The following is a 23,282-nucleotide window of genomic DNA, read 5'->3' as shown; positions in this document are numbered from 1 at the left end:
TCTTTACTGCGTTATGGTCGGAGCAGGTTTTTGGGCAGATTTCTACTTTTTTAACCCTTGGTGCCAGATTGCTAGAGATCCATATTTGGTCAATCCTGGTCCATGTCATTTTTGCTTCAGAGAAGAAGGTCCCCTCTCTTTCCAGAGGGTTCCTTGTTCTCCAAATATCAATCAAGTCCATGGTATCAGCCAGTTCGAAAAAAGTCTTTGGGAGTCTCCCATCCTTAGAAATTGTTTGCCTTTGCGCTTTATCCATGTTTGTGGAGACGACTCCATTCATATCGCCCATCAATATTATTTTAGAGTCCATAAAGTCCATTAAAGTCTCATGCAACTTCTTAAAGAACTCGGCCTTCCCCTCATTAGGTGCATAAACTCCTACAATCAAAATTTTTTCTCCTTGAGTTTGGATTTCCACTGCCAGAAATCTTCCTTGTTCATCCTTGAAGATCAATTTTGGTTCCAATTTTTCTTTAACGTAAATCACAACCCCTCTTTTCTTAACTTTGTCTGAAGAAATAAATTCCAGTCCTAATCTTTTATTTGTCAAAAGTTTTCTGTTTGTCCTGGCAATATGGGTTTCTTGCAAACATATTATGTCTAAGTGTTCTTTCTTTAATATGTGAAACACCTGTCCCCTTTTTCGGGGATGGTTCAAACCATTGCAGTTCCAACTCAGAAGTTGCAGAGACATTTTTGTTACTGGGCTGCTTTTCCACCGACTGCTCCAAGTTCTTGTTCCTCCTCAGTAGGTACTGAAACTAGTCCAAATGATAGATTTGCTATGTCCGGTATTTCCCTCCCACTCACGGTTCCTTTCTCCAAGTCCTCAAAGTTTCTCTCCAAAAAGTGTTCTTTATCTTGAATTGTTTTAATCTTGATTTTCTTCCCTTTGAAGTTGAAGGACAGCCCTTGTGGAAACTCCCACCTAAATGGGATGTTGTTTTGTTTCAGCAAATCCACTAGAGTCTTATATTGGGTCCTCACCTCTAAAAAGTGCTTAGGAATATCCTTGAAGATCTGTATTTGGGAATTCTTAACAATCAAGGCCTTCTGGAAATGCAGGTTCAATATTTTATCTCTTTCTTCCTTAGATCTCAGGGTGATTAAACAGTCCCTTGGTTTCTTGCCTTGTTTTCTACCAATCCGAAAGGCTGTGGTTATTACAAATTCATCCTCTTCCCCTTCTAGCTCATCAGTCCAAAATTCTTGGAACTTATCTGTAAGGAATTCTCCCAGGTTGCCCTCTTCCTCCTCTGGTACCAATCTCAATTTCAGATTCTTATTTTTCCTCTCTAATTCCATAAGGGCCAAAGCTGCGTCATGTTCATGAACTTTCTTTGCAATGGGTACAAATTTTCCCTTAGTGTCCTCGGCCGTGCTCCTAGCGCTCTCAGCTATTTTCCTTGTTTCCGTACTTTCCTGAATTAAACGATTTATAGAGTCTGTGTTAGATGATATTGCCGTTGTATTCAGATCAAGTCTTGTTGTCAACTCTGTCAGTTTCTTAGAATTCTCTGTAGATTGCTTGGTGAGTGCTTCTAAAGATTGATTTATTCTGAGCAGTGCCTGTGTCATAGAATCCATTGATGCTGTTGTTCCTTTTTCCTGTGCAGCTGTTGCTCCTGATATGGAGCCTCTTTTTTGAGTCTGCTTTTGAGTCTGTTTTGTTTTGCTTCTTGTTGTTATTTCATCCAGTGGAGTGCTCATAACTCAAGGTCGTTCACACAGGAAAATTACAAGTGGAAAATCCCACTTCTCTGTCTCTGTCTCAATGCAACTGTCTCTCTTTTAGTCCTCTAGAGGGAGAAGTTGTATCCAAACAATGGTAACAATAGTAACAAAGAAACAGGGAAGCAAGTAGCCAATGCAAAGTTCCACAAATAAAAGTCCAGCCAAAAGCCCTATTTGTTACAGTTTAAAATACTATAAGTTCCATCCACTAAAGTCCCGTTGTTTTGTTTCAAATAAAGTTGTACTTTGTATCCACAAACTTTTTTGACTTTTTTGACAGCTCACTTCCAGGCGCTCGTCTCTCCGGCAGCCTGACCAGAGGTTTCGGCAGCGGAGAGTTTCACTTTCTAAGCTCTTTTCCTCTGGCAGATTAAATTTAGCTCAATCTTCTTCCCCCCTTCTCCTGCCTATGGGGGGGGGAAGGTCCCCTTCCAATGTCAGGTTTGATGAAATTTTTGAAAGAATAAGTTCCCTTTAAATATAGCTTGTTTTTTCCATTGCTCAGTCAATCGTGCAGTTCCGGGGGGGGGCTGACTTCCTTAATTTCTGCCTCTCCCGTTTTCAGCCAAATCTTCTTAATTTAGTTTAAACATCCCGTTCACTTTAATTTGCAGATCTTACTCACGGGTGTTGTTGCCAATCGGTTGTTTCATGAAGGAATCGGCGCTCTCCGTCAATGGCGACGCGGCTTCGCTCCGTAAGCTGGGTTACGATCCTCAGCACCGCGCTCACACCCGATGCCGCTCCGGAGCCTTTAAAAAGGCTCTTTCGCGATACCGGGGGGCGCAAAGGTGCCCACCGAATCTCCTTGCTCACAGGCTTCAGCGCCTGTGATTTTAGGGGTCCCCCGCTCGCCGTAGCGGGTCAGACCCGAACTCACGGAGCAGTCCTGCTTCAGAGCTCGAAGCAAGGACCGCCATTAAACGCTGGCGCCGACCGGAAGTCTGACAGGGTACTTCCTGTTTCCTCTGAGGTCTGCCAAGGAACAAATATGAGAGAGCAGGAATCAGGAAGGATTCTAAAGATGGAACTCATGTCTGGTTTGTAAAATTATCCAGCAGCACATAACACAGTTTTACATATGTGAGTCTAGCAATACCCATTATGAGCCCAGTGATAGTTCTTGAAATTATGGTCTTTCCTTTGTTGCTTTAAAAAAAAAAGTTCCATTGAAAATGTGGCAGCTCCAGATAGTGACTAGTAGTTGCATTTATGTCTTATTAAATGGGCTACTGGCTTTCTACTGAATATTTCTATGAACTTGATTCAGATGCGTTTGAACCTTTTTAGTGGATGCATTAAAATGAATATGCCATATTTTCTTGTATATAAATGAATTTTATCAGAAAACTCACCAGAATGTATTTAGTTTCTGTAGGTCTTCAAGAACTCACTTTGGAAATGTCAGTGTCTCAGGGTATATTCACACACAGTTGGTTTAAGCAGCATGGCATCTGTGGGGGAAAATCAGCTTATGCTGACTTATTATTTGACTTATTATTGTGTGAATTGCTGCTTTTTTGTGCAAAGGGATAATCCACACCACCACATTTGTGGTGTTGGGCCAGAAGCTGATTTTGGCTGAGAAGAGCATGTGTATGACTGTCTCGGTGTGGACTGATGCAGCTTGAGTAGCAGAAGCTGATGTTTTTCTGCAGTTGCCTCAAACTAATAAAACATAAGAATGGACTTTCACTTCTGCCTAAAACAGTGTTCATGCTCTGATGCCATGGCTCACGAGACTGTCATTTCATACTAGTATATTTCTTAACATAGAATTGTTGCTCATTTCCCTCTGAAACATTGAAGCCTGCAGATAAATAGGGAAGCATGGCAATAATATTTTCTTATCTGTCACTTGTGTTGTGAGGTTATCTGTCAGAATGCTGGAAAAGATCTTTAGACAGAGGTTGCTGTCAGAGTGCAAAGTATTCATTTTTAAAAACCAAAATATCATTTCTTAGCATTTTTCTGGTCAGGCCTTAAAATGGTCTAGATTATTTTTTCACTCCATTTCCCCTGATGCTGCAAAGCCCTATGAGAAACAATTTTAGTAAACAATAAAAGAGGTTTGGTAATTGTAAAGCAGTTTCTTCCTGGAACAAAAGTCTTCCCAGAGTTGCTTGTGTCATGCAAATGTATAGTCCTTCCTTCCATTCCCTGAGTGTATTTGGGTAGACGTCTGTGACAGTTGTTCATTTAGATGAAGTTTTTAATAAAACCAAACACAGATTCAGTATATATGCAGAACTGAAAGGAAAATTTTATTGTCTCTGTCAAATGCATTGGTTCTGATGTAGCCTTTTAAAAGAATGTGATGATCCATTTACACATTATGAATGGTAATTGTGGGCCAGTCCTGGCATAGCTATTAGCAGCTGCAGAATGGCGCCAAGTTTGCTTTACTAACATGCTTCTCTGCTCCCAGAATGTATTGTGTGTATTGATTTTAATCAGTCTGTCAGATAGTGATGTCTTGCTACCCTTTTCTGTCCTTCCTATTGAGGTAACTGAATTTCACTGGAATATGCACTTCTATGGACTCAAGTAATTATGAGCATGTTGAACATATGAAGTTGCTTTATATTAAAATTTGGGGTCTATCTAGACTAGTATTGTGACAGGCACCCCTGAAAGTGCACTCTTCCATTGTTTCCCAAGACAGATGGATGCCAACCCATCTAGACCAATATTATGACAGGCAGTGGTGTATCATGGTCTTAGGGGCAGTCTTCACCAGCTGTACCAATGGCAATCCTTTACCTTGAAATGCTTGAGATTGAGCCTGGGATCTTCTGCAGTGATAAAATATGTAGTCTACCATCTCATAATAGTCCCTGCTTCTTATTAATGTAGCATATGTCTTCTAAGATTTATAATTTATTTTCATGATTGCTGATAAAAACCATTTGACTCTACTGCTCATTTGCAGTGATTACAGGAAGTGTTGTACACTGCCAAATGTCAATAAGGCATTAAAATATTTATCGGCTACCTGTGAGGGAGGCTTACAAAGATCTTACAAAAAACATTACACCCACTGAGTTATTCATTAGAAGCTGCCATTCTCATTCCTAGCTGCTGAACAATTGTCATATTTCTCAAATAGGATACATTACTAATACGGTGGTAAATGGAATTTGATTTTTTAAAAAAGTGAAGGAATTCTGTTCTCCTTGGAATCCTTGTAGAAGCTGAGGGTGGTACTAGTATATTATACTGTATTTTTCACCCTATAGGACGCACTTTCCCCCCTCCAAAAATGAAGGGGAAATGTGTGTGCGTCCTATGGGGCGAATGCAGGCTTTCGCTGAAGCCTGGAGAGCGAGAGGGGTCGGTGCGCACCGACCCCTCTTGCTCTCCAGGCTTCAGGAAGCTCTGCGCAAGCCTAGGGAGCCCGGCGCGACTTCCCGCCGGGCTCCCAAGGCTTGCGGACAGCAGCCTGCAGCCCAAAACCCGGGGAGCGCAGCAGAGCACGCCCCGGGCTTCGGGCAGATATCCGCAAGCCTGGGGAGCCCAGCGGGAGTTCCCGCCGGTCTCGCCAGGCTTGCGGATAGCAGCCTGCATCCCGAAGCCCGGGGCGCGCTTAGCAGCACGCCCCGGGCTTCGGGCAGATATCCACAAGCCTGGGGAACCTGGCGGGAACTCCCGCCGGGCTCCCTAGGCTTGCAGATAGCAGCCTGTTCTGGGGGCTAGGGTCAGGGGAAGCTCGGGCTTCCCCCGCCCCAGCCCCGCGCCTGGGGGGGAAATAATTTTTTTTCTTTATTTCCCCCCCCAAAAAAACTAGGTGCGCCCTATGGGCCGGTGTGCCCTATAGGGTGAAAAATACGGTAAATACATTTATGTCTTTGTGCCACAATTCCACAGATTCTGAATGAAAGAGCCACAAAAGAACTTGAACAGTGTACAGCAAGAAATCTCAAGCTCCAGCAAGAAAATGAACAGCATACTTTGGCCATTGATCAACTCATGCAGGAGAACCAGCAGAAAACCACAGAGCTGAGAGTAAGTTCAGTATGACATCAGATACTATCCCAGTTTCAAAACTGCATTGTACAAAATGGCTGCTTGGTAGGTGTGTGACTACTAGATTATATGTCTAGATGTTTGATCACTATGAGGCTTCCTTTGAAACACAAATAGCAGCTATGGTAAGACAACTCTTGTTGGGACAAAACATTCTCACCCCCAATGAGAATTACATTACAAAACATGCACATTAATTGCACTGACATCCAGGATAGCCCAAACTTTGGAAGTGGTGACATCATAATCTGCTCATACAATTTATTTACCGCAAAAACCTTATTCTTCCTATTACTGTCTTTTTTCTATTCCAATTTGTTCCCTGACCTTTTGTGTTTTTACATTGTTTTTGTGGCATCTTAGAGATTCCTGCCTTTCCAAGATAGGCCAATCTCTCCTTGAGATGAAAGGCACTATATATACCTAAGATATTGCCATTGTTCATCTCTTTTGTCTAATCTCCAGTCAAGAACACATCTGCAGTTACAACATGGTTTCTGTTAAAGAAAAGGACAGAAAACCAATAGTTTATTGAGCTTTAGTAATGTACAACCTGTTCTTCTAAATAGAAGACGTCATTTGCTGATGAAGTGTTTGCTTCCAAGGGGCCTGGTTGGTTAAAACAATGGAAGCAAGTTCTAGAAGCATATAAAAATATTTATCTGGTGTAGTAAAAGGATTTCCATTTCAGGCTATCAAGAGTATTTTCTGATCTATGTTCATGTTTATAAAAAAAGTCATTATCAAAAGCTATTATCACAGCCGATGATCTTCCTTTGGATATGAACAAAGAAACTTTTGGCACCTAAAAAGCTAAAAAAATAATTGTGGCACAAATTTCATCAGATACATGGTAGACTCAAGCCTACAAAAGCTTCTGTTGCACAGTTCTATGAGTGTCAACTTAGAAGTAAGCCTTATGAGTTTAATGGGTCCTACTTCCAGGTGCATAGGATTACACCCTAAAATGCCACAGAACCTTGTTGTTGTTGGCATAAGTTACCAATATTCCAAACACTTTTCAGGAGTAGGGCTACTGTTGGCTGATTAGCCAGAGCCCAGAAGAGAGAATACAATACTTTAAAATACAGGTTGGCTTGCACCACTCTTTTTGCCAGTGTAAGTAAGATCTGCTGAGTTGCCAGGTCATGTGACTGAACTAAAAGGTTAAGAATCAGCGTCTCTTGTTATGCTGTCCCACCCCATCCCTGCATACGTTTGCGTTCTGCAGGCTGAGTCCCAGCTGAGCCATGATCAGGGAGTTACACCAGCTGAACTAGGACAGCCCAAGATCTGCCTAGTCCAAACTCACTCATCCTGGTGAATCTTGGGTTTGGAGTGCACTGTTAGTTCTTCTGTCCAGCTGTCATTAGGCAAGTGATGGCAAGCTGAGTACTTGGTACTAAAGCTCAAGAGTGCAGCGGGAAAAAAAGGATAGAGAGAAAAGAGGATGAAAAACAAAAGCTATGCTCTGTAAAGCCTTCAGGGCTCTGAATATTTTCTTTTATTGCAAATGACAATGGCTATTATAATTTTTTTTTACCCAACACATTGCAGTAGGAGCAAAAGTTGATGTATAACCTTACTAATTGTTACCTCTCTATTCCTGTTCTTTTGTTTTCTGTAGGCGAGAGAAGATGAGGTGTCTCAGATGCGTCAAGAGATTTCAAAACTTTCTAAAGTGAGAGAGGTTATGCAGCGAAAATTACGTGCTGTAGAAGAGCAAAAGACTCATGCTGAATTTGAAAGGGATACCCTTAAAAATCAGATAAATGGGCTGGAGAGAGGTAGGAGTCAAACTTAATGCAGTGATATGGAAATTTGGTTGGGCAAAACAATTTTTTTTCAATATATGTCTTAGCTATACTTCAAGTGTTAAAGAAAAAGGCAAGCTTCTGAATTCCCATGATATGTCAACTGTCGGTTTATTATTGTTTTGTCAGTGGTGGCAGGTTGAGGGTATGACAATGCGCTTCAGCATATCTTAAAAATAAATGAATTCTTGTTTATTTTTGTAATGTTTGAAGGAAGTATGGGAAAGCAAACATGCATCTGTGAAATGTGGGCAGTTGCAGTTCCCCTTGCAAGTATTTTCCATATGTTTTGTATCTTTGAGTCTTCTTTCCAACCATTTCAGAAAAGACCTGGTTGACATGTTTGGGAAATCTGCTATTAACAGTTCCTTGCAGGTGCAGGAACTTGCAGTTTCCAATAGAAAATAGCAGAATGCAGAATTCCAAGAATTTTGATGCAGCAGGGCTGAGAAATGTGCTTAGTGCTTGGCTAGGAATACAATGCAAGTTGTGGGAGCAGCTATGAATATGTAGTTATGGTCCACTTCTCTTGCCAGGAATCCACCATAGGTTTATCTCTTGTGTCCTGAGATGAAAGAAGTCAATGGAATATTAAATACTTTATTGTATAAAGGCGAAGTTGAATCTTCATTCCCTCGGTCTTAGAAACCAAATGAGCTTTTCCAAGAGATAAACAGAGTGAAAACAAGATAAAATCACAATATAAAAACACACAATACAGAATCAAAATAAAAAACAAAACCAACCCAATAACCCCCTAGTATTTGCCTGGTATTGTATCCTGTTGTGATGCATGCTTTCATTATATAAATGAATAATTATTAAAGCAAACTTTTAATTCAGAAATAGTAATTTAAAAAAATAAGAAATGGAAAGTGGGGGTTGTTGTGTATTAAATTCTTGCCATGGATTCACTTGATCTGATTAGACTTTCTTTGTGATCAAGAGTCTTCTACTTTGTATGGATTTTGAGTGTTGCCAGTGAATTAATGAATTATTATTTTTTCAGTTACTAGCTGTATGGATTAGTGTATTTCTTCAGGGTTATGCTGTATTGCAAGGTTTTTAACCCCACACCCTACAGCAAGCCCAACAAAATCAGACCTCCCCACTGCTGCAGTAAGCCCTGGAAAGAAAGCTCCCACTGGCATGTTCATTTAGGAAACCTTATTGTTGGAACTACTCCTGGGCCTCCATACATCTTAATTTGGCAGAGACATACTTAGAGGTTGGTTAGGTTAGCACCTGCCAAGGCCGCAGACTCAGGGGGGGGGGGAGGGTTGATGGACAACAATTGCACCTCTCTCAGCACCTCAGCGGAACGATCCTGACATGGCATGGGCTGATGCAGCAACCCTGCAGAGCCCCCTCCCCAGTCTTCAGTGGTACTGTCTCTAAGGACGCTGCTGCTTGGTCCGCTGTCCTAGCACGGCCGCTGCTCCTGTCTCCCCCCCCCAGCTCCCTCTGTTTGCCCTGAGAGCGGCCTTTCAGCTGATGTGGTGACAGTTGAGGCTTTTAATTCACCATAGCTGAGTCACTTTCCCCTGTTTTCTCTCCTGCCTTGACCAATTTCCAGAGTGTGTGCCACTGCATGTTCACATCAGAGAGCAAGGGCAGAGAGCATTGACTTAAGCAGGGCTTACTTCTGAGTAAAGTGTGCACTGGGGCAAAATCTCCAAGTTAGTGCCTTTCTGCTGTCACCTTGTCAGAAGCAATGAATAATCATATTGACTTTTAGTTTTAAAGTAAAACTGCATTTGAAAAATAAAATCCCATAATGTTTTGTTTTGTTCAGGTTATGCGGTCTGACTCTGAACTCAAGGTTTATCAACTTTTCCTGTGTTTCAGAGTTGGAAGGTGCAAAAAAACAAGCTGAAATTGACAAAAAAGCTATAGATGAGCTGGTGAGAGAAAGGGACATATTGAACAAGGTGAGTATGTACATCTGACTCTAGAAAATGCATCTCTCAGTCATTTGTACAAAACCAAATCCTAGTTGTGGTCATTAGTAGTCATTTGGTCAAGTATGAATATGTGCACTGCTGCTGGAAAATCATTCCCCTTTCTTGGGCCCATCAATCTTCTGTGAAAGGGCTGCATTTTTGGTGGCAGGGGCTGGGAGAAATTCTCTTACTTTTGTGGGTGATGTGGCATACCATAATAGAAATGAGGTGGCAGAGAGTTTTAGTCTTTCTTTTACTGGAAAAAAAACTTTGCCGTTCCATTAGGTGACCTGATGGACAGCAGCAGCATCCTTCTCATTGAGAGTGGCCCAATGGGAAAAATACGGCAGGGGCATTATTGGTAAAACTAAAAATCAGTCTGACAGATATACATCTATTGATCATTAGCGATGACTGGATCAGCCTATTTCTGTTCCATTTCAGTTTTGCATGCACTCAGTCATACGTCTGTTTCCTTTTTGGTTTTGCGGATTGTGTTCTGATTCATGTAAGTCCAGGACTAGTTGGTTTGTGACATAATGCAGACTGAACAAATTTATCCTCCATCCCTATTGAAAAGAATTATTCTTGGATATAAATGTAACAAAGTGCTGCAGTTCTGTAGACAGTTTGTTTGGCGAAGTTTCACGGATGCCACGGATTGCAAACTTTGTCCACTATCTGTAGCAACATGCAAACTTTAAATGGAGTGTCTTGCATCTTGGGAACAAGCATTTTTAAAAAATGAAATACCAGGTATTAAGAGTACCACCTTGTGATATTTATGTACTTTTCTGGCAATGAGAGTCAAACTATGTTACATAGTCTCTCCACATTTCTTCTTTCATCAAAAGCAACTGTGGGAGGCTGCAGTGAGGGGTGAAGGAGGAGTCTTTCTAGAAAAGGAGCTAGGAAGATTTTGAGCGGGAAAACAGCCAGAGGAGACATAATTAAGCAATCTTCTCCCCCCACCCCAACTCCTCTGCTGTTACTTTCATTCTACTACTGCCTCCTATGGCTGCTTTTCATTAAATAAGAAAAAGTCAGGAAATTCCCATGTCATGTATCTCCCATGTAATGTCATGTTTGGACATTGAGTGCTTGGTATTATTAGGCTTTGTGAAATCACTCTTATACAATGTGTCCCCTAACCATCTTCACCGTTTGTTTGCAGAACTTGCTCAAGGCTGCTACCGTTACTCAAAAGCAGATGAACCTTGTTAAGCTCCATGAACAGTCAAAGAAGAACCTGGAAGAAGAAATTCAGAATTATAAGGATGAGGCTCAGAAACAGAGAAAGATAATCTTTCAGCTCGAAAAAGAGAGAGACCGCTATATCAATGAAGCCAGTGATCTCACACAGAAGGTATGAGAGAGTTGTTTGCAGACTTTTGCCTTTCAGAACTAACAAGATGTTCCTTTCAGTTCTTTTCTATATGGATTTTGCCAAGGTCCTCTCAGTGGTACAAGAATAAAGTTCCAGTGAGTCATACTTATTCCTCTGCATGTTCTTTACATCTTAAAAAGTCCACTTAAGCATACATTATGGTATCTATAGTTAGTGTCCTAAAAACCTTCCTGTTGCTTGCTAATCAAGAGATCTAGGATCTAAAATAAACATACTTAATTATGCTGCCAGAAAAACTATAATTCTGTAATGGGAGTAAATTATGCAGATTAAGAAAATTGACATCTTTTTACTTAACTAGCATGTTTTGCTTGATGTGAAAAATTTGCCGGTTGGGGACAGAATAATTTTGTTTTTGTTGGAACATATAAGTAGGAAGCATGGGATTTTGTGAATTAGAAGGCATGCGGAAATGGGAGAAAAGGGGTGAAGAGCCTTCAGAGATTACAAGGAGCTGTGCAGAGCATGTCTTATCAGGCCTCAGATAGCATGTAGAGGGACAAAGAAAGGCAAGTGCTCCCTAGAAAATTGCTTGCCCTTCATTTCTCTTTCCATTTGAGAGACATTGCTAGGTTGTTACAGCTGTTAAATCCTGAATGACTATATAAGGGTTTTTTTTTGCATTATCTAAAAGCTTGGGCAAGTGGGGAAAAGCTTCCCCCCCTGCTCTCCTCCAACTTTACGCTGCACTCATTAGCTGGTTGCATTTGTAGTACAGCCCATACCTTGACCACTAATATTTATACACAGATATCTCCTGGCTTCATGCACTTAAGGTGAAATTGCTTGTCTATTAATCAATTATTTATCCACTATAAAATAACTTACTCTTTTCTCAGTAATATAAAGGACATGGCATTATAATTAAGAAGGGTTTTTTAGATTGGCCATGCGGATATCTAGACATGCGGATCTCCCTGCATAAAAAGCTGTTACTTCTCAGTATGTAACTTGAATCTGATCTGTTGAACAAAACACAAGTTGTGAATTTTTGCAGAAGCTATGTCATAGCCTGTTTTGTTCACTCAAGCTGGTTAGGTGGAGCTTTCTTGCTTGCTTGCCCTGCTATGTGACTGTAAAATGCTCTGTTATTTGCTTGAGAACTGACTGAAGAGCTCTACATAAAACTCACTGACAGGCATGCTAGCTTCCAGTCTGTTTTCTACTCATTGTTATTCCCTGCTCACTTTATGATTACTTTCTGTATCTTCATCTGATTAACAGATATGTGCCTTCTTGTATGACAGCATGTATAAATTCCTTGTAATAACAATCCCATTTAAGTAAGATTTGTTATGATTTTGGTATCGTAAATTGTCTTGTGTTTATGGCAGTGAATCCTTATCAATAGCATTACTTACTGTGTATCAGTATGTGCCTGTGTGTGTGGAAAGTGAGAAAAATTGATGTGATCACCTGTCCGCAGTCTCTTGATTTGTTAAGTAAGCAAGAAGAGGAATTTTTATGTGGTAGCATGATTTTTACATTTTCCATTGTATGTATGCATGTATGTTTGACAGATAGATGCCAACAACAGGAGCCATGGCCCTTTCAGTGCTGCACCACAGTTGATGTTAACCATAGGAAGGAATATTAAGAACTCTTGGGTATTCTTAAAAAAGGTTATTGAGGCCTGTTATGAACAAGGCACATCAGTCATTGCTGCCGCCTCAGAAAGGGCCTTATAACTAAAGGTGATTGTCCAAGTTACAGATAGGTAGCCGTGTTGGTCTGCTATAGTCAAAACAAAAAAAATTCCTTCCAGTAGCACCTTAAAGACCAACTAAGTTAGTTCTTGGTATGAGCTTTCGTGTGTATCTGAAGAAGTGTGCATGCACACGAAAGCTCATACCAAGAACTAACTTAGTTGGTCTTTAAGGTGCTACTGGAAGGAATTTTTTTTGTTTTGGTGATTGTCCAAGTTTGAGTATATGTAATTCCAGTCCAAAATGGCAACAACATAGACCAAGAAAAAAATACAGGTGAATTCTGACTTTGGACAGCCTTGGCACATAGCTGGTGCAAATACATTTTGCAAAAAGATCAGGATGTTTATAGATCACCAACTTTAAGTGATAATTAGCTCAAGATCTGTTTTATCATTGAATGCATTTCATATGGTACTCTCTAGCTACACATAAAAAGGAGCAAAAATGTTAATACCTAAAAATTGCCAATAGGTTGCACAAATAAAACTGTGAAAGAAGAACATAATGAATACGATTTTGGTGATTTTGATGTTTACTGCATTCCCTTCAGTGCTTCTTCCCGTTTTCCCTTTGTCTGAGAAGCTTATCCATAACAAAGCATGATCTCCCTGCCAAATTTCTATGTTTAGGAGACTTGGGGACTTTCCAAACCAGCTGCTTATTGAGCAATCATGCTGATATATTCACACACAACTTGAGCAGAAATTATACAGCATTGTCTGTTTATTGAGTATTCATCCTGATATGTTTGTGTTGAAGTTTTATGATATTGCCAACTAGTGGTTATTATCCCATGCTTTCTAGTGCAATTTTCCATCACCTTTCTTACCAAACATGTTGCTATTAAAAAGGTAATGGGATATTTATGCTAGAAATTGTTGTGTAACAATCAGGTTTTGTGCGAATAAGCAATCCATCTGGAAGCTCCAAAATAATAGTAACTCTCAAAATCTTTAGTTCAGTATGTTGTTGTTGTTATTTAGTCATTTAGCCGTGACCGACTCTTCATGACCCCATGGACCAGAGCATGCCATGCACTCCTGTCTTCCACTGCCTCCCACAGTTTGGTCAAACTCATGTTGGTAGCTTCGAGAACACTATCCAACCATCTCATCCTCTGTCGTCCCCTTCTCCTTGTGCCCTCCATCTTTCCCAGCATAAGGGTCTTTTCCTGGGAGTCTTCTCTTCTCATGAGGTGGCCAAAGTATTGGAGCCTCAGCTTCACGATCTGTCCTTCCAGTGAGCATTCAGGGCTGATTTCCTTCAGAATGGATAGGTTTGATCTTCTTGTAGTCCATGGGACTCTCAAGAGTCTCCTCCAGCACCATAATTCAAAAGCATCAATTCTTCGGCGATCAGCCTTCTTTATGGTCCAGCTCTCACTTCCATACATCACTACTGGAAAAACCATAGCTTTAACTACATGGACCTTTGTTGGCAAGGTGATATCTCTGCTTTTTAAGATGCTGTCTAGGTTTGTCATTGCTTTTCTCCCAAGAAGCAGGCATTTTTTAATTTCGTGACTGCTGTCACCATCTGCAGTGATCATGGAACCCAAGAAAGTAAAATCTCTCACTGCCTCCATTTCTTCCCCTTCTATTTGCCAGGAGGTGATAGGCCCAGTGGCCATGATCTTCGATTTTTGATGTTGAGCTTCAGACCATATTTTGTGCTCTCCTCTTTCACCTTCATTGAAAGGTTTTTTAATTCCTCCTCACTTTCTGCCATCAAGGTTGTGTCATCTGCATATCCTAGGTTGTTGATATTATATACTGATAATTCAGTATATAAAGCCCCAAACTTGTGACCATTGTTAGGTCAAGGAAGTAGCATAACATAGCACTAGAATTTGTAGGCATCCAAAGAAGCTGAATGTTGAAAGATTCAGGACAAAGCATTTCTCCACACAGCACATAATTGAAACAATGGAATGAGCTCCAACAACCTGCAGTGATGACACAAATTTGAATGATCTGCACTGGTTGCAGGTTTGCTACTGGGCTGGGTTGGGTTAAAGGTGTTACTATTTGTATATAAGGCTCCTATCAATTTGGAAGAAGTATACCTATGAGATCACCTTATGTACCAATAGACTGCTTTAACTCAGCAGAATAGGCGCTACTCTAGGTGCCACATAATACATAATGCACTTGCAAGAACTTGATATATGAAATATATAAATAGTTTAATTAAAAGAAGATTGATGGAAGATAAAGCTATTCATGTGGGCACACATTACAGGGCTAATTTTCTATGTAGGGCAATTAATATATCTCTTTTCCTTTATTACTGTTTTTCACTGTATTATTATTAAATGTTTTTATAGAGCACTTCATGGCATAAAGCCATCAAAGCAGAGTATTAGTAAAAACAGAATTCTAAAACAATAAAACTATCCATACAGACTCTAAAATCAATGAAACCATTTAATCAAATATAAAATTGATCTTCATAAATGACTAATGATCTTCAGGGAAAACTTTCCTAAACAAAAATGTCTTTAGTAGGTGCCTAAACAGTATCACTCTAGGTGCATATCTTATGTGATTCCACAGAGCTGGTGTGACAACGCTAAAAGCCCAGTTTCTGCTATAGCCTGAGCACACTTCTGGGGTGTATGGTACTCTCAACTGAGGAATGCAGTTGCCAGGCTGGTATATAGTGGGTAAGGGAATCCTTTAGATATCCTGGTCCCCAGAGTACAAGTAATGCTCTGCAAAGTAACCTTTCAAATGTAGTCTGAAAGACAAGATTGCTTAGTAGTAAGTGAAGCAAATAATGTAGATCCAACGCAGAATTTGTGATAAGCAACTTAGTTCATTTAACAATGGCTGCACTCTGAAGCATAGTTACAGGAAAGTAAAACTTAATGAATTCTGGGATTTATTTCTGAGTATGCATGCTTAGGATTGCACAGTAGTTGGTGAAAATGGAGGGTGAAAAGCAAAATACAAATAGATCAGGGCCAGTGGTATTTTTCTGGAAAAGAGGTGCCAGAACTCACCATGAACACCTCCCTTATTCTCTTAGAATGGCAGTGGTGCCCACCTGAGAGGTGCCAGAACTAAGTTCTGGTGAGTTCCTGCTGCAAAAAGCCTTGATCAGGGCTATGGCAAAGGTAGGAGAAGCACCATGGCACATGATGTCTGGGCCGAACAAAAGCACTAATGCAAATTGTCCTAAATCTGGCTTCCTAGTATGAGGATATTGACAGAACCAGTGGCCGGCTATAGAGCTAATATTTCTGTGCTTTGAAGCAACTCAGAAGCAATTGCCTTTTTATATTGTTCTAGTTGACCCCAGAGCGCTTCCCAGGATCAAACAATTTAGCCTATTTTTTCAACTAATCTAGTCACAACTGAGGTTTTCTTTCAGATTTTTTAATGTTGTAGATCAGTTTCCAAAACTTATATACTGATTTGCAAATTATGTATGATGTGCCAAATTGTTTGTGAGAGAAACAACCCTTTCCAGGCTTCTTATTCCAGTTTAGGCACATCAGTTTGCTAGATAGGTTGCTTGATATACATTGTGCACTGTGGCCCCAGTCACAGTGGAAGGATGCTGACTGCTTTCAGTCTGAGATGATTACACCCTGTACAAGATCAGTACATTGAAATACAGGAAGTTTAGTATTTACAGATTCATATGAGTTTCTGATGAAGAAATGTTAGAGTTCATTAGTTCATTGAATCATGCCGAAGAGCAGAGGATTCAGATTACCTTTACAGATGACAACCTCCAGCAAATTGACCTGTGAATAACAGGTGCTATGCCAAAAGTGCATCTAGAATTTTAAAAATGCATTTGAATTAGTAAAACTATTTCAGATGGTACAAGTTACTTGAGTCATGGCACATTGTCCTAAGAAGACAGATATTTGTGAGCAGTCTGTTCCGATTCAGCTCCATGTATGTATGGCAGTTGAAAATCTGACTTTCAATGCAAAATCACCCTACTGAAGCTCATCAAGTGATACTTTGTGCATTCTTCCCAACATGCTATCTGTAAAGGAGATTATTACAGAGTTCTCAGAAAAAAAAGAAGAACTCAGCATTGTAAGGGAAATGTTTTCCTAATCTCAGTTGACAACTCTTGAGTTATTCATAATAAAATATCCATTAATTCATCCAGTTCCAGTTTGAGAGTTATTGGAGAGGTGTTACTCCCACGCAACAATTTTATAAATTCTTATGAAAGCACAGTCAGCCTCAGAACCATGGATGCCAACTTGTAAAACATAGTAAAGTAGTTTATTATTGTACTTTTGTTCATCAACTCCCAAGATGCATGGTTACAATTCAGTGATCTGTTTTCTAATTTTGCTTCAGCCTATATAATCACTAAGCTAGGCTTCAGATTTGAAATACACATTATTGATTTTGAGCTCACTTTTATTGCTATTGGCAACTTGTTTTTAACAGGAAAAAGCAAAAGGTAGGAGTAGGAGTTAAATTATAAGCTGGGTCTCTGCTTTTGTTTTAAACTGTAAGCAGTTTTTAGGCATCTCTGCAGTCAGCAACAAATGCACTTGAGTACCATTGCCACTTCTGCAATAAAACTTTCTATATTTAGATGTACTTTATCTCCTGAGTTGGTTAGAGGTATCTGGTAATCAATTAATTAAGCATTCGTCCCAAAGCTTGCGCACTAATAACCCTACTATACACTAGCAAAGCTTGAATTCTTTCAGCATAGACAAATGTGCTGGTTGCAAGGTCTACTATGAGTAGCTGTTCTGAACATTAATGTTATCTCTTCCTTTGAAGGTTCATGAACATAAATTTATGAATTTAAACAATAGGCCTCAATGCAAGGAAGCTAGGCAGGGTGGACGAATTCCAGCAATCTGTTTCATTACCATCTAATGTCAAGGTAATGAGGAAACCATTTCCAGAACCTCAGATATCTGAAATTTAAAATTTATCAGATTTCTCTGGCTTCTCCTTATGAGTTCTATTAGTGAAAATACATTTTTAAAAATAGTCCCATGTCTCTCATTACTGCAAAGTTTGTACAGCTCTCCCCAGTCAGTTGGATAAATGAAGTGGAAACTACATAGCATATATGTAAATAATTATATGGGAGGGGGGATTTTGTACAAGAAAGCACAAAAAACCTTGGTGCTTGGGATAGGTTTCTTCCAGTATCTTGCATGGCAGAGACGAACATGAATGCATATTTTCCAAGAGGAAGTTGTAGTAGTAAAATGTTTTTCCTGCCGGTTTCATATCTTACAAACTTCACTATTTGGAGGTTCTCTGCTCTCCTTGCTTACCGTATTTTTCGTCCAATAGGGCGCACCGGCCCATAGGATGCACCTCGGTTTTTTGGGGGGGGAATGAAAAAAAAATTCCCCAAGCCTTGTGCACACCTGCCTGAAGCACGGGGCGCCCTCTGGAGGGTGCCCCGTGCTTCGGGCTGCAGGCTGCCGCCCCAAGCCTCACTCACCCGGCGGGACCTCTCGCCGGGCGCGTGAGGCTTGTGGACACCCGCCGGAAGCACGGGGAGCCCTCTGGAGGGCTCCCCGTGCTTCGGGCTGTAGGCTGCTGCCCACAAGCCTTGTGAGCCCGCGGGAACTCCCGCCGGGTTTGCAAGGCTTGCGGATAGCTTCCTGAAGCCTGGAGAGCGAGAGGGGTCGGTGCGCACCGATGCCTCTCGCTCTCCAGGCTTCAGCGAAAGCCTGCATTCGCCCCATAGGACGCACACACATTTCCCCTTCATTTTTGGAGGGGAAAAAGTGCATCCTATGGGGCGAAAAATATGGTAATTTGAGAGCTCATATGTGCCCTGCTCTTTAAGAAGGCAATTTTCCTTCTTCCCTATCAATATAGTATAGTATAAAAATATATATGCTGGAGAGGTATTAAGATTTAAGTGTTTGTGACACCTTCAATTTCTTCATGGCAAACTGTCCAGAGCATTCCAGATTATCTGCTTCCACTCATTGTCTCCATGTTTTCTCCTCCAAATGCTTGTTTTCCTTAAGAAAGGTGAATTGTGATATGATTAGGCAAATAATTTTGGCTGCTTTTATCCTTGCAAAGAGGTATGGAGTACAATGGGATATCTGGATTGACAGTTATGATAAATGAGAATGACAAGAGCCCATAGTAGCTCAGATACTGAGGATTCTTATGCGCACCTGAAGTTATAACACAGAGCTGTCCAAGATTATTAAATTCCACTGACTGTATAAAGAGTATTCATTGGCTAAAATGATCCATGTAGACACCTCTTTTTTTTTTTAAAAAAAAACACTATACTTTGCTCTCCTCTATTTGAAACTAATTGCAGCTTCTTAAGACAACCATTTCACACTTTGGCAGAGGGCAAGATTCATTACTAAGGTGATGTATTGATTCCTAGGCTAGTTTTCAGCAACAAATTTGAAATCTGTCATTAAACAGTTCAAACAACCTGGTCACTACAAATGAGAGAAAGACAGCAATGTTGCATTCTTCATAACATGCGGTTTCATTTCATATAAACTATATGCACATGTGTATATACATATACACAGAGGTTGCAGGATGCGGTTGGTGCTGTGGTCTAAACCAGTGTTTTTCAACCTTTTTTGGGCAAAGGCACACTTGTTTCATGAAAAAAATCACGAGGCACACCACCATTAGAAAATGTTTAAAAAATTATCTCTGTGTCTATATTGACTATATATAAAGTAATTCTCTTGAACAGGAATCAAATAAACACAAAGAAAGTATTTTATAATTACTTTATTATGAAATAGTAAGTAAACAGAAATATGAAAAATTATAAAATACTTTATTTTTAAATCTTTCCAATTTTTCAATTTTTCCCACGGCACACCAGGCAACATCTCACGGCACACTAGTGTGCCGCGGAACAGTGGTTGAAAAACACTGGTCTAAACCACTGAGCCTCTTGGGCTTGCCCATCGGAAGGTCAGTGGTTCAAATCCACATGATGGGGTGAGCTCCTGTTGTTCTGTCCCTGCTCCTGCCAACCTGGCAGTTTGAAAGCACGCCAGTGCAAGTATATAAATAGGTACTGCTGCAGCAGGAAGGTAAACAGCGTTTCCGTGTGCTCTGGTTTCCGTCATGGTGTTCCGTTGCGCCAGAAGCGGTTTAGTCATGCTGGCCACATGACCCGGAAAGCTGTCTGTGGACAAATGCCGGCTCCCTTGGCCTGAAAGCGAGTTGAGCACAGCAACCCCAAAGTCGCCTTTGACTGGACTTAACCATCCAGGGCTCCTTTACCTTTACCTTACCTTTACACAGAGGTTGTAATCCTTTACCCATTTACCTAGGAGCATATCCCTCTGAATGCAATGCAACTTATCTACAAGTAGATTTGTATAAGATTACACTGCAAAAATCTTTTTAATAATTGCAGAGTGGACTTGACCTCTTCCCAGCTGCTTTTATTCCTGTTGGGGGAAAGATCTCGGGAGATCCTGTTGGGGAAAAGCTGAGTAGAGACAATTTTCAGTGGGAAAATGGTGTGTGGGGAAAGGTTATGATCCTGCCTTCCCATGCTAGTCTCCTCCTTCAGATTGCAGCTGCATTCTTTTACAACACAATAAAGTCTGTAAATATAATCCAGACCTTAGCCCAAATCTGTCTGGTTGAACAGAAATCTTTGTATTTGCAGTTAAGTCTGTATATGGAGCACTTCTAGTCGTCATAGAAGGATGGTTTAATGATATTTATTTTATGCTTTCTCTGACAGGTCCTCCATCACATGGAAGATATCAAAGTGCGGGAAATGCAGATCTTTGACTATAAAAAGCAGATAGCAGAGTCTGAAACAAAATTAAAACAGCAACAGAACCTCTATGAAGCTGTGAGATCAGACAGAAACCTCTACAGTAAAAATTTGATCGAAGCCCAGGTACTAAAAAGCAGTTCTCTTACTAAGTTTGTTTCCCATTTTAGTTGAGCTATGCAGTGGTAGCTGGTAACATTTTGACATGGGAGGGCTGCAATTTTCAGATTGACAGAAATGACTGTAAATTAAAGACATTATAAAATGTGTGTGGGACGGAAAAAGTGTGTGGCTTTGAGTTTTTGAGGATTATTATTATTTTTAATGGCTTGAGATTTTCAGTAGGAGGGCTGTGGTCCACTTGAGCCACCCATTCTCAGTTAATATCGAGAAGATATAACAATGTTGGCATGATTGTTTTTTTTATATCTTTGTCCCTCCTGTGGGAAAAGTTATATTACAAACCTCAGCCACATTGACCTGACTGTTTATGCAAACAGTCGTGACTCTAGAACAGAGCTTTCCAAACTGTGTGTTGCAACACATTAACGTGTCAGCTGCAGTGTGTAGGTGTGTCACATGAATGCTCCCCACGCTCCTCCTGGGGCTGGAAAGGGGTTAGTTTAACCTCTAGTTTGCTACTAAAACTCAATTACTGTGCATGTCTAAAAAGTGTGTCACCAACATGAAAAGTTTCGAAAGCTCTGCTCTAGAACATAGAGTCTAGGTGGCTACAGGGGGACCATCCACGATACTATCTTCACATGTATGTCTTTGAAAGATGAAGAGATGTCAGGAGTCAAATTAGGAAAGTGACAGGTCTCTGGTGGTTCTGGATTACAGGAGAGCTTTCCATATCAGATGTCCTCCAAAGATGATCTAGAAATTTGTACCCAATGGAGAAGGGAACCATTTTCCAGATGGCCTAGCTCAAGAACATTACAAATAAATGCTCTTGAATGATATGATTATCTGAATATAGTATTGTTTTAAAGTAGATGCCTTGAAAGTGTCTGCCAAGGGGCATCCAAAGCTCCAGGGGACTAAAGGAGAGTCAAACAAGACTGTATCAGATTGATAGCTCAACCGTCAATTTCCTTTTGGCTTCAGCTTTGTGTGAAGAATCAATAGACATGTATACACCAATATTAAGCAACAAATTATTCTCTATAGTAGGGAAAAGCTGTCATTGCAGCATGAAGGAAAAAGATACAGATTTTTTTCTGAGGGAAAGTTAGCCCATCAAATTGTTAAGGAAGTAGCTACAAAGGTGGCCTAGTAAGGAGAACATAATTTAAATTTGACTAGGGAATTTCTTGCACAGGCTTGTACCTGGCTAGGAATATAGCCCTTGCCCAAATGGAAGTGGGTAATTATGGCATCTATAAGGTGTTAATTTATTTCAAAAGAGTGTGGGGAGCAAGAGGATTCAGTTAGCATGAATTGCAAAATTCAGGAGTAGGAGAAAACATCTGTAGCTGAACATAACTTTTATAGTATAGTCAAGCTATGCTATAGCAATAAGACCATCATTCATAGTTCAGTAACAAGCCAGCCAGCCAGCCAGCCATGAAAACAAAGATGGTCTTATCTGAAAAACTATGCAGAATTGTCATCTCTCTTGCGATATAAGCTTAATTGGTGCAAGCTTGTTTGAGAAAGCAAACCTCTTGGTAGGCATTTTTAGATTATTTAATAAGGAAAATTCCCCCATTGCCCAACCCTGTTCACACTGCTCCTGATCTCCAGGGCATCATAAGCTCAGACACAGTAAAGCCATTTGATAAAGGAGTTGTGGCTGAATTTCAGTACTTGCTAGGGTGGTTTCACATTTTTGGATCGTTCTGGTTTTGGGAACTGTTGCTTGTTAATTTAAACGAATGTAACCTCAAGCTTTGCAAAATTCATGGGAGCTTTTCCATTTTCATTACCATAGTAGTAGATTTGGAAACATATGTGCATACCAACTTTTAAAATAGCTGGCTTTCTTCATGAGGATTTCTCCTGTTCTCTTTACATGAGTGATGATGTGTATATCACATGATAAGCTCTAGTTTCAAAGGATGTGTGTGTGTGTTTGTGTGTGTGATATTTCTTCTGTTGCATTTACCTAAGTGAGAACCAGAGTTCTTATTTTGTCATTGTATTATACCTTTACATCAGACAGGAGCCTGAGACCTTGCTCCTGCTTCTTGATATTTTTCTGGCTTTTGATGGCATTGTTCATGGTATCCTCCTGGACTGGCTCTGGGGTGGAGTATGGCTATGCTGAAAGAAAAATGTGGATTTTATATCTATCACTGCTTTAGAGCCATTGGTACCTGCATATAGTAAGCTCTCAATTCTGTCATGTTAGGATGAAATCAATGAAATGAGAAAGAAGCTGAAGATTATGACACACCAGGTAGACCAGCTGAAAGAAGAGATCTCTGCTAAAGAGGCAGCTCTTGTGAAAATGCACCTGGACCACCAGCGGATAGAAAAAGAGAAAGAGGCCTTAAAGGTAAGGAACTTCCATTAGGAAAAGTGTCCCAGTATTGATCAGAGGTAAAGGAATTGGTTTTAAGTTGTTGAATTGGCAGAAATGTACCTGTTTACCTTCTTGAATAGACTTTTTTATTGTCTATATAAAAGACATCTTTTTTCTTTCAATAGCTGTTGAAGAGCAGTATTAAAATATATTTCGTCTTGTGTGGCTCTTCAGAGTGGACCAAGGGCAGGAGCTGCTGCACTAGTGCTGTTGTGGAACATTTATGGTTTTAGTAATGGTAGGAGTGCATCCTGCAGTCATTGCCAGTGAAAGCAGGGAGAGCTGGAAGTCTCCCATTCCATTGCCCAGAAGAGGCCCTGCCACTTGGCATATGTTGGTGTACTGCTCATTCTGCTGTGCTCCATCCATCAG

General features: G+C 40.4%; 1 protein-coding gene across 1 annotated transcript in view; it reads left to right on the top strand.

Moving 5' to 3' along the window:
• The window catches only part of CFAP58 (cilia and flagella associated protein 58), an 84,454-nt gene that overhangs the window by 14,715 nt on the left and 46,457 nt on the right, over positions 1-23,282 (top strand). The window contains exons 6-11 of the mRNA XM_083741568.1: positions 5,602-5,739; positions 7,388-7,547; positions 9,423-9,505; positions 10,692-10,883; positions 20,345-20,506; positions 22,737-22,883. Of these exons, the coding sequence (XP_083597694.1) occupies positions 5,602-5,739; positions 7,388-7,547; positions 9,423-9,505; positions 10,692-10,883; positions 20,345-20,506; positions 22,737-22,883 (882 nt within the window). The remainder of the gene's footprint in view (positions 1-5,601; positions 5,740-7,387; positions 7,548-9,422; positions 9,506-10,691; positions 10,884-20,344; positions 20,507-22,736; positions 22,884-23,282) is intronic.

This window comes from Podarcis gaigeae (assembly GCF_964106915.1).
Source record: "Podarcis gaigeae genome assembly, chromosome: 5".
Taxonomy (NCBI): Eukaryota; Metazoa; Chordata; class Lepidosauria; order Squamata; family Lacertidae; genus Podarcis; species Podarcis gaigeae.
Note: the sequence above shows the minus strand (reverse complement) of the source record. Positions and strands in the feature narration are given on the sequence as shown.